The sequence below is a fragment of the Pan troglodytes genome, chromosome 2 (genome assembly GCF_028858775.2).
Source record: "Pan troglodytes isolate AG18354 chromosome 2, NHGRI_mPanTro3-v2.0_pri, whole genome shotgun sequence".
NCBI lineage: Eukaryota > Metazoa > Chordata > Mammalia > Primates > Hominidae > Pan > Pan troglodytes.
In genome coordinates, this window is record NC_086015.1 from 149,394,977 (window position 1) to 149,407,335 (window position 12,359).

General features: G+C 35.5%; 1 protein-coding gene across 10 annotated transcripts in view; it reads right to left on the reverse strand.

Moving 5' to 3' along the window:
* The window catches only part of PLSCR4 (phospholipid scramblase 4), a 76,683-nt gene that overhangs the window by 26,039 nt on the left and 38,285 nt on the right, over positions 1–12,359 (reverse strand). For 7 of the 10 annotated variants that reach the window (XR_001713700.3, XR_010155823.1, XR_010155822.1 and 4 more), the window contains 3 exons: positions 8,569–8,804; positions 3,072–3,114; positions 1,850–2,076 (listed from right to left, as the gene is read on the reverse strand). Coding sequence is in view for 5 of the 10 variants with exons in the window: in XM_003310107.6 (XP_003310155.1) it covers positions 1,850–2,076; positions 3,072–3,114; positions 8,569–8,804 (506 nt within the window). In the remaining 5 variants the exon portion in view is untranslated. The remainder of the gene's footprint in view (positions 1–1,849; positions 2,077–3,071; positions 3,115–8,568; positions 8,805–12,359) is intronic. The other 3 variants (XR_010155824.1, XM_003310110.6, XM_054681146.2) reach the window with 1 other exon arrangement.

Here is a 12,359-nt window from a genome sequence, read left to right on the forward strand (position 1 = left end):
TACCATGGTATACTACTCAGCCATAAAAGGGAATGAACTAGTGGTAACAGCTTGTATGAATCTCCAGTTAATTACCGTGGATGAAAAAGACCAATCCTGAAAAGTTACATACTATATGATTCTGTTAAAATAACACTCTCGAAATGACAAGATTATAAACATAGAGAACAGATTAGTGGTTATGAAGGGCTAGGGACAAAGAGGAGGGAGGAAGGTGGATATGGTAATAAAAGAGGACTTTGGTGATGATGGAACTGTTTGGGATTTGTATTGTGCTGATGGAAACAGGAATCTACACAAATGATAAAACTGCATAAACTAAATGTATACACACACACACACACACACACACACAAATTAATACAAGTAAAACTGGAGAAATCTGAAGAAAAAACCTGGGTAAAGTTATGAGACAAAAGTGTCATAAATTGGACTAGGCTTGTAATTTTTTTTAGGAGTAAGGGTCTTTCTCTGTCACCCAGGCTGGAGTGAAGTGGTGTAATCACAAGTCACTGCAGCCTCGACATCCTGGGCTCAAGTGATCCTCCTACCTTAGTCACCCAAGTAGCTGGGACCACAGACACACATCACCAGGCCTGGCTAATTTTTTTTATTTTTTATTTTTGTAGAGATGGGGTTTTACTATGTTGCCCAGGCTGATCTCAACCTCCTGGCCTCAAGTGATCCTCCCACCTCAGCCTCTCAAAGTGTTGGAATTACAGGTGTAAACCATCCTGCCCAGCTGTAATTTTGATTTGCTTTCCTTTATTCTGGCTTCCTATAATTTCAGAAGGCTGTATCTATAGGCTTTAATTAAAAAAAATCTAACTCATAAATATGAAGATAAATGCCTACTATATCCAAAAGGATCAAGGATAATAGGTATTCACTTCAGATATAAGGCTGTTATCACAAAGTCAATAATAACAAAGGAGTAAGATTTCGGAAAAGAGAAAATATTCATTGAGTACTATACTATTTGCTAGGAACTGTGCAGAGGAATTGACTTAATCCCTAAAATGATCATCCTATCCGATAGGTACTATTAATATTTCCATTTTACAGGTAAATAAGGCCTGGAGACGGTTGTAAAAAATTAATATTTAGTAAAGGATGTTATTTAACAGATTATTTAAGTATTCCAGTAATCCTATGATGTATTATACTACCCAGTTTATGTATAAGAACACTAAGGCTCAAACAGGTTAATTAAATTTTACAGATTTAAGTAGGTGACATATCTAGAATTCAGACTCTGTTTGGTTTCTCTCCAAAACTGCTTCTCTTTTCCCTACAGAAAATAACTTGCTTAGAAATGCAAGATAATGAGTAACCACACTGTAACTCAGCACATCTGTATTCTAGTTCCAGCCCTGTCCTTAGCCAAATGTAACACCTCAGCCGTTTAGTAATTTTGAGCCACTCTTTATCTGTGGCAAGGTATGCGTTGTGATGGGTACTCTAAACATATTTAAGTCCCTTCCAATTCTAAAAGCATATGTTTATCTTTAGCATTGCTTTATCTAGTGATAGGTACGTACATTTAGATAAATGTGGTAGGTAAATTTCTAATTCAGTAGATGCAACTGATGGAATCATAATTATTGACTACACGTATGTCAATTGTGCTTGACCCACTTATTTAAGCACTAAAAAGTAGTAACCAAAAAGAAAAAATCCTCTATGATTTTCCTTAGGTGAGACAATTTGGTTTCCTCCCTCCCCACTATCTTCTTCCATTCTGGCTGGCAGGGCCAGGGAATATCCTCCCCATGTAGTGGAAGGAGCACACTATGCCATGAAGAGTTGGATCAGAAGCAAGCTGTGGATCAGACTTCCATTCTCTGACCTCTTGTCTGGCAGAGGGGCAACAGAAGCAACAGCAGGTGCATCTGAAGGGTCTCTGCATTGTCATGATTTCTCGGCCCATACAATCAGTGACACGGAGGACGAAGGGCCTTAGTGTCCGATAGGCATTCCTGGTAAAGTCATCTGTGTCTTCGGTTACAATGTAAACCATCTGGTCTGAGTTGTTTTTAATATCATATCTATTATTAGTTTCAAAACATGTCATCACTAAAAAATAAAATGAGTAAGTCTATATTAGAAACATTTAAAATGGGCCTCAGAAAGTCCTTGTTTAGTATTTCTTAAGGGCTTAAAGCAACATAGCTTTTTTAAAGTTTCAGGTGAAATATGTAGAATTGATTAGAGTACTCCAAAAATCATATTATCTAAAAGTATTTAAGCAATTGTGAAAATTTAAAACATTTCTTTTAAGAAGTTCAGTGTAAACATTAAAAAAATTTTACATAAAAGAAAAGATTGAAACAACCCTTTTGTTTCAATTCCTGGAGTATCTGAATTCAGAAAACTTTAATTATAAAACCATTTTAAAAAATTATACATTTGACCATTAATTAATCAGTTCACGAAACATGCTTGGAGGAGTAGGGTCATTACTAATTACAAACAAGAGAACAAACCAAGAAAAGTCAAAGGCCCTATGTGGTGGCCAAACGAATGTGCACAGCTGGTTTAGTGAGGGTCAGTACTCTTGTAGGATGAACTGAGAACAGGCATCATTTTGACTGAGATCTTTTCTTCTTACTTCCAAAGCGAGGGCACTGGACTACGATTTGGCAGATTTGGATTCTATTTCCAGCTCTGCCACTGATTAGCTGACTGTGGTTTAAATGCTATTTCCTGATCTGGAGGTGATTAGCTGACTGTGGTGTCCCTGGCTAACTCATTTAGTCTCTTGCCTCCTTTTTTTACTCATCTTTGAAAGGTAAATGTGGAGTAGGAACAATGGGTAAAGTGTAGGGCTATTGACCAGATAAAATGTAAGCCCTTTTCAAATCTAAGAGCTTATGATTATATGATGTATAGAAGGATAAAATTATACAAAATAATTCACTTTATTACTTTCTTGAAGATAGGGTAATACAGCAGTTTTTTTTTCTTTGAGCCACTAAAACATGATCAATATAAAGAAGGAACTAGATATTAGATAATGCAAATTTCCATCTGATTAAAATACTGCTGAGCACTACAAAAATTATACATACTTTCCAGAGGCTCAAAATGCTGAAGAACATGTATGTTGTCCAACTGTTGGGATAAAACAAAGCAATTAGAAGACAGAAATAACAGAACTAAAATACCACTGTAAAATAAACTGATGAAATAGATATTAAAATGCATCAATTGATACCAAAATATATTTTTGAAAGTCAATAGAATCAAAAAAATTTTACCAACTGAAATTAGCTTATCTGCATCTGATTGGATGGATATTAGCAGAGTTGTCCATATTAGAAAAACACTTTCTTTCAGTACCACTTTAAAAAGTTGTCTGCTATATCAGAAAAACAAAACATCTACTTGCTGTAGTAATCACATCAGAAGAAGCTGTGCTTATAGATTGTTCCTAGATAAGTCCCTACTCACTGGTCTCTCTACATGTCATCCATAGCCTGTAGTTGTTTAGTTAAGTTCAGAACGATTAACATGGACCAGCCATAGAGAAGGGAAGTCTCTCAGTGGCTTAAGGAGAACAAACAAGCCAGGGTGAACCTCACATGGAGTGTCCCCATTTTATATTATTTTACAGGTACCTCCAGCAGAGGTTTATAAACTGACTTGCATTCACTTGATCTACAAATGCCAGGGTCTTCCCCAAGTGCACACTTTAATAAGGGAAGGGTCTATGACACCAGGAAGCATGTGAATAGGATTAGGGGAAGAGAAAGGAAACATTGTTAGATGGCAACCCATGAAAAGGACGGCTGGGTATATACCACTAGAGAAATTTCTATCTTAGGAATCATTCTAAAGATGAGCAGTTTGATGGGCACATTATCTGTTACATGTGAGAACATTCTAGCAGAAGAAAAGAAACCTTCTTGAGGACACACTGATTATATTTGTATAATTTTACATCATTTAGACCATTAGACCATTCCTAATCCCTGAGCCCAGAACACTGCCTGAAGTGCCATATTTCACCAAACATTGGTTAAGTACATTAATTAATGAAGAATATCTGAATGCAGTAATACATGAAATTAAAATAATGTACCTAAACATGAATGTTTTATGGTGTGATTAATTACAGGACGGTACAAAGGGCACAATCTATGCTTAATTAAAACCTTTTTCTTATATAAAAACACAATGACATAAGGAGACAGAAATATGCCTCATAAAATACCAAAAGTGGCTACTAAAATGGTTTATAGTCCATTTTAGAAAAGTAGGGTATTAAAATCTAGAAGTGAAAAGTAAAAATATAAACTACAGGCATACTCTGAAGATGCTACAAGTTTGGTTCCAGACCAATGCAATAAAGCAATTATTGTAAGTAAGTGAGTGACATGAATGTTTTATTTTCTTATTGAATCTAAAATTATGTTTACACTATAATGTAGTCTACAGTGTGTGTAAGAGTATTAATCTAAACGAAGTATATATCTTAATTTTAAAAAACTTTATTGCTAAAAACTGCTAACAATCATCTTAGACTTCAGCTAGTCACAATCCTCTTGCTGGTAGAGGGTCTTGTCTCTATGTTAATGACTGCTAAATGGTCAGGGTGGTGATTGCTGAAGCCCAGGTTAGCAGCAGCAATTTCTTAACAAAAGATAATGAAGTTTGCCATATCAATTGACTGATTCTTCTCCGCATGAAAGATCTCCTTGTAGCACATGATGTTCTTTGTAGTATTTTACCGCAGTAGAACTTCCTTCAAAATTGGAGTCAATCCACCTAAAAACTGCCACTGCTTTATCAATTATATTTGTGTAGTATTCTAAAACCTTTGTCATTTCAACAATGTTCACAGAATTCTCACCAGGAGTAAATTTCATCTCAAGGAAGCACTTTCTTTGCTTATACATAAGAAGCAAGTGCTCATCTGTTAAAGTTGTATCATGAGTTGCAGTGATTCAGTCACATCTGCAGGTTCCACTTCAAATTCTAGTTCTCTTGCTGTTTCCATCATATCTGAAGTTACTTCCTCCACTGAAATCTTGAACCCTTCAAAATCATCATAAAAGCGGCAATCAGCTTCTCCCAAACACCTGTTAATGCTGATATTTTGACCTCTTCCCATGAATCATGAATGTCCTTATTGGCATCTAGAATGATGAATCCTTTCCACATGGTTTTCAATTTATTTTGCCCAGATCTGTCTGAGAAATGACACCATCTATGGCAACTATAGCCTAACGAAATTCATTTTTTTAACAATAAGACTTGTAAATCGAAATTATACTTTGACCCATGGGCTGCAGAATGGATGTTGTGTTAGCAGGCATTAAAACAACATTAATCTCCTTATACGTCTCCATCAGAGCTCTTGGGTGACCAGATGTGTTGTCAGTGAGCAGTAATGTTTTGCAAGAGACCCTAACAGGGAAGTCAGTCTGTCCTTTGAAGTTTTCACGTCAGGCGTTGACTTCTCCTTTTTAGCTATGAAAGTCCTAGAAGGCATCTTCTTCCAACAGAAGGCTGTTGCATCTATATTCAAAATCTGTTGTTTAGTAGAGTCACCTTCATCAATGATCTTGTTATAGTTAGGATTTTCTGAAAAACTTACTGCAGCTTCTACATCAGGACTTGCTGCTTCACCTTGCACTTCTATGTTACAAAAGTGCCTTTTTCCCCCCGTTAAGCCTTGTGAGCCAACCTCTGCCAGCTTCAAACTTTTTTTTTCTGTAGCTTCCTCACCTTTCTCAGCCTACATAGAATTTAGGAGAGATAGGGCTTTGCTCTGAATTATGCTTTGGCTTAAGGAAATGTTGTGACTGGTTTGATCTTCTTTCTAGACCACTAAAACTTTCTCCATATCAGCAATTAGGCTCTTTTACTTTTCACCATTCATATGTTCATTGGAGTAATATCACTTTCAATTTCCTTCAAGAACTTTTCCTTTGCATTTACAGCTTTGCTAACTGGTGCTAGAAGACTAGCTTTTGGCCTATCTCAACTTTCAACATGCCTTCCTCATTAAGCTAAATCATTTCCAGCTTTCTTATTTACAGTGAGAGATGTGCAATTGTTTCTTTCACTTGAACACTCAGAGGCCATCACAGGATTATTAACTGGCCTAATTTCAATATTATTGTGTCCCTCCTTGGAACTCAATAATATGTGTCTGTTAAGGGGCAGTTCTTTGACAAATTGGTAAAGTCACTGGCAAAGCCAAGACTCTGGAAATAATATAATCGTGCTAATTTGGATGTTTTAGGACTCTTGGTAACCTTGATAAAGGTTCATGTAATCTCCATGTGAGATCTCAAAAAGACTAGGGTAGATAGAGGAAAAAGATTGGCTCTATGTCTTGCATTCACACATAAGAAGGTATTTCAGCTAATAACAGCCACATAGCTTTCATCCTTTGGGACGGCCCTTTATGTCAAAAATATTAGGCACATTGTGACCCTTATATCATTAAAAATTCTCCTAACAATCTGGTAAGGTAGGTATTGATAATACTATTTTATCTTAGATGATAAAATTCAAGCAGCAAGAGGTTAGAAATTTTATCAAAGTTTTTGAGTTACTAGAGAGTAGGACAGAATTAAAAAACCAAGTTTGCCTGGGTCCAAACCTGTGTTTTGTTTATTTTTTCACTTATTTCTTTAACTCTAAATATTCCTAAAAGGGAAAACTCACAAAATACGTTAAATTAACCTCTGTCAGAATCATAAAAGAAATTAAGAAACAAGTTTTTAATATTTAAATAAACAAAGCTATACAATTTGAAAAGAGAATTGACTGTAGAAGATGTTAGATTCCCAAGAACAACTTCTGTACTTATCACCAAGTATAGAAATGAGACTTTCTAAACTTGATAAGCTACAAACATTTTATTATCTTCTGAAATAATGTAGATGTTTACTCTAGCACTTCACCTGAATGAGTGGCTTTGCATTTTGTCAAAATTTTGTCCAAATAATAATTTAGGATAAATTTTGGCTTTTGTAAAATCCAAATTTTCCTGATCCAACTGTATTGACTTCTATACACCAATGTTATAATATTATACAAATAAGTTTTCAGCACATAAGATTATCAGGGTCCCTGTCAATATACAGAATTGAAAAGAGAAATGACAGAACTCCAGGAAATACTTGGCTGTTGACCTGGTGAGGTAAGTATTAAATTGGGAAGTTTCTTCTTTATAATGTATTTCAGCACTTCCCTTTTCTATAAACAACAACAAAAAAGATTCAGAAGGTTCTATGGAATCTCCAATAAAGTAGTCTCCCTCTTATCCCCAGGGGATACTTTCCAAGCCCTCAGTGGATACCTGAAACCACAGATTGTACCAAATCCTGTATATACTACGCACAAATTTTTCTTTTCTTCTTTACAATTTCATGGACATATTAATTTTACTATAGATCTTAGTAACCTTAGCATAGAAATTTTTTTATTATTAAGTAAAAAACCTTCACCTTTACATGGAAAGGAAGACCTTATGGCCTCTCTTTGGTCTTTCCTTGACATATCCAAATTCCCAGCATTACTACTCTTGTGCTTTGGAGACATAATTAAGTAAAATAAGTTACTTCAATGCAAGCACTGTGATACTGTAAGTCAATCTGATAACCAAGATGTGACTCTGGGTCTGTATACTATGGATAACATCTACAGCGTGGATACACTGGACAAAGGAATGATATATGTGCCAGGCAGAACACAGCAGGACTGTGCAAGATTTCATCATGCTACTCAGAATACATTTAAAATTTATGAATGGTTTATTTCTAGAATTTTCCATTTAATATTTTTGGAACCTGGTTGACCATTGGTAACTGAAACCGCAGGAATCAACGCCACAAATAAAAGGCGTCTACTCTGCCAGCTTTATCTTATTTTCATTAAGCAGGTTTTTTAGTTTCAGACATGGGTTTTTAAACAAAACTATTTGTGCACAAACTTCCCATATTACCCCAGTTTTTGATCTGGATGTCCTGGTGGCAGCAGAATATCTATATAGATGTTAATTAGGGAGTTATTGTGTTGTATGAAGGGGGTCTCTGGAACTTGGCCTGAAGCAATATTCTTTGTAGGGTCCATTATTTTTATTTATATTGTTTGTTTTTGGGGGTGACAAGAGTAGCTAATGAAAATGATGGGTGGTGGTAAAAAGCAATGGGCTAAGGCACTCAGTAATTTACCCACTGTATTGTGTTTTGTTCTCTTTTGTGCTTTTTTTGATGCTAACTGTTTACTTCTAAGCAAATAACACAACTATCCTCTATGATAGTTTTTCTATTTCCATTTGTACAATTCTTTCAAGAAAACATCTTGAATGCCTTGAAGTTCAACATAAATCCTTATGAAAAACATACTCATCCCACTATAAACATCCTTGTACTTGCTGTTTCCCCTTCATATTTCTGAAACTGGTATCACTGTTCTTACAGTTTCACAAATGGCCTCTGTCATCACTGACCCATCTCCTTTATTCACTCTGTTCTGCTTTTTTTCTCTTTTTGTTGGATCCCTATGGTCACATTTCGTAAGAAAATAATTTGTATTTTCATGGAGTACCTGAACTAAGTATTCCAGACCAGGAGGGCAGTTTGCCATAGGAGTTGGCCCTGGCATCCATGTTATTGGAACAGACTGATTTGGCATAGGATATTTGCCAGGCTGATACCGGACAGGATGGGTACCACCAACTGGCTGGTACAAAGGGAAGGTACTGGGTTGCTGTGGACTGTAGTATCCCATAGGCAAGCCTCCTGGGTAGCCAGTAGGTGGAGGGACAGCTGTTCCAGGGGGTCCTGTGTTCAAAAGAAATCAAAGTGTTATATATTATTAACACTATAAGTTAGCATAACTTTTTACATGCGATGAAATAGATCACATGACATCCACTTAAATATAACAACTTGTTCCATTTTTGATTCACACTTTATGCAGATCATGGTTGCATATGACCCAACGATGTATTAGGGAGACTTATTTACATATTAATTCATTTAATCCTCTTAAACCTTATAATTATTCCCATTTCGATGGTACAAAAATAAGTTTTGAAACATTAGAAGAAACATGTTAGCTTCTTAATAAATTAGGTTCCTCCTTGGAGATAATAAACTTACCTAATGAGGTTGTAGTGGGATTAATTACTAACGTATTAATTACTAACGTATAATTACTAACATATAATTACTCCTGCAAATTTTTGTTATTATGTCTATTGTTATTGTTTATGGTTACATAAATAATGTCTACTTCATTTCAAAGGAATGCTTTTAATGAATATTTTAGGTTGCCTTGATCCAATCACTTGTACATATCTTCATCATCGAGTTCTCAGACTGGTCCCCAATCCTGACCTCTTTTAGATTCAATTTCTTAAAGTTATTTTCTTAGTAGTTGTGCTGCTGTAACAAAATACCACAAACTGAGTGGCTTAAACAACAAGCATTTCTTTCTTATAGTTCTGGAGGCTGGGAAGTTCAAAGATAAATGTTAGCATGGTCAAACCTGGTGAGAGCCTTTCCTGGTTTGCAGATGTTCACCTTCTTGCTATATGCTCACAGAGTGAAGGAGGAGAGAGAGAGACAGAAAGACAAAATCCCTCTCATGTCTCCTCTTATAGGGTATGAGTGCCATCATGAGGGCTCCACTCTTTTGATTTAATTTTCTCTGAAAGGCCCCACTTCCAAGTAACATCACATTGGGAAATGGGACTTCAATATGTGAATTTGGGAGGGATATAAACATTCAGCCCACAGCACTTATCCCTCTATCATTTCTCCCCATTCCACCTTCAATCAGAGATCTAATGAATTATCTTTGTCATTATAAGTCCATCAAGGAACCTAGATTTCCTTAAATGGATACGAGATTTTATCACGCTTTAAGAGCACAGTCTACATATTCAATGCAATTCCCATCAAAATACTATCACCGTTCTTCACAGAACTAGAAAAAACAATCCTAAAATTCATATGCAACCAAAAAAGAGCCTGCATAGCCAAAGCAAAACTAAGTAAGTGAAAAGAACAAATCTGGAGGCATCACATTACTTGATTTCAAATGATACTATAAGGACATAGTCACCAAAACAAGATGGTACTGGTATAAAAATAGGCACATAGACCAATGGAACAGAATAGGGAACCCAAAAATAAACCCAAATACAGCCAACTGATCTTTGACAAAGCAAACAAAACACAAAGTGGGGAAAGGACACCCTATTCAATAAATGGTACTGGGATAATTGGCTAGCCACATGTATGAGAATGAAACTGGATGCTCATATCTCTCACCTTATACAAAAATCAACACAAGATGGATCAAGGACTTAAATCTAAGAACTGAAACTATAAAAATTCTAGAATATAATATCAGAAAAACCCTTCTAGATATTGGCTTAGGCAAAGACTTCATGACCAAAAACCCAAAAGCAAATGCAACAAAAGCAATGATAAGTAGGTGGGACTTAATTAAACTAAAGAGCTTTTGCACAGCAAAAACAACAGTCAGCAGAGTAAACAGACAACCCAAAGTGTGAGAAAATCTTCACAATCTATACATCTGACAAAGGACTAATATCCAGAATCTGTAACGAACTCAAACAAATTAGCAAGAAAATACAAACAATCCCATCAAAAAGTGGGATAAGGACATGAATAGACAATTCTCAAAAGAAGATACACAAATGGCCAACAATCGTATGAAAAAATACTCAGCATCACTAATGATCAGGGAAATGTAAATCAAAACCACAATGTAATAACACCTTATTCCTGCAAGAATGGCCATAATCAAAAACTCAAAAAATAACAGATGTTGACATGGATACGGAGAACAGGGAACACTTCTACACTGCTGGTGGGAATGTAAACTAGTATAGCCACTATGGAAAACAGTGTGGAGATTCCTTAAAGAACTAAAAGTAGAACTACCATTTGATCCAGCAATCCCACTACTGGGGTATTTATCCAGGGGAAAAGAAGTCAAAAAAAGATACTTGCATATGCATGTTTATAGCAGCACAATTCACTGCTATAATACGGAACTAGCCCAAATGCCCATCAATCAATGAGTGGATAAAGAAAAATGTGAGATTACCTATATATATATGATGGAATACTACTCAGCCATAAAAAGGAATGAATTAATGGCATTCACAGCAACCTGGATGCGATTGGAGACTATTATTCTAAGGAAAGTAATTCAGGAATGGAAAACCAAACATCGTATGTTCTCACATGTAAGAGGGAGCTAAGCTATGAGGATGCAAAGGCATAGAAATGATACAATGGAATGGACTTTGGGGGCTCAGGGGTAATGATGGGAAGGGGGTGAGGGATAAAAGGCTACAAATTGGGTTCAATGTATACTGCTTGGGTGGTGGGTGCACTAGAATCTCACAAAAAATCACCACTAAAGAACTTACTCATATAACCAAATACCACCTGTTCCCCAAAATCCTATGGAAATAAAATATTTTTAAAAAAGAGTACTCATAAAAACGAATAAGTACACAACAGCTAATGTTTGACTTTAGGAATTTTTTTATCAAGGTCTCTTAAGATAAGCAGTGGTAACTTTGCATTTCACTATGTTTTTTTAAAGTCAAAGAATTGCCAACAATAAGTATGAGAATGCCATTACTGCATATCTATCTAGGCCTGGTTACCAGGAATTTTTTGAATAACTTTGATCATTACTAATTTATTTTTGTTTCACTTTCCAAGTTTTTAAGATTAATTAATTAAAATTTATAAATAACTGGGTCTTGGTTGTCTACCCAGAAATATGCAACAGACCCTAAATTATTGCTAAGGTCTTGTAGCTCTAACTGAAATCCTGTGAGTAGTGGAGCCACAAGCAGCCCACAAGTGATGTTGTCTGAACTGTCAGGAAGGCCAGGCTCAGATAAAGAAAGGTTTTTCTCCTTTAATAGAGAATTTAAGGAATAATGTCCTGTGGTTGAAAACAAAATAAATTATGTAAGTCAAGATATTTTATGTTAAGATTTCAGTATAGTCGTCCCTTGATATTCATAAAGGATTGGTTCCAGGACTCCCTCAAATACCAAAACCTACAAATGCTTAAGTCCCTTATATAAAATGGTGTAGTATTTACATGTAACCTACTCACAGCCTCCCATATACTTTAAATGATGTCTAGATTACTTACAATAGCTAATACAATGTAAATGCTAATATAAATTGTTTTTGTGTTATTTTTATTGTATAATTTTTGTCATTTTTAATTGTGCTTTTAAAATATTTTTAATCCACACTTTTTTGAATCCATGGATGAAGAATTCACAAATATAGGGGTCCAACTGTGGATCTATTTTAGTTTAAATTAAA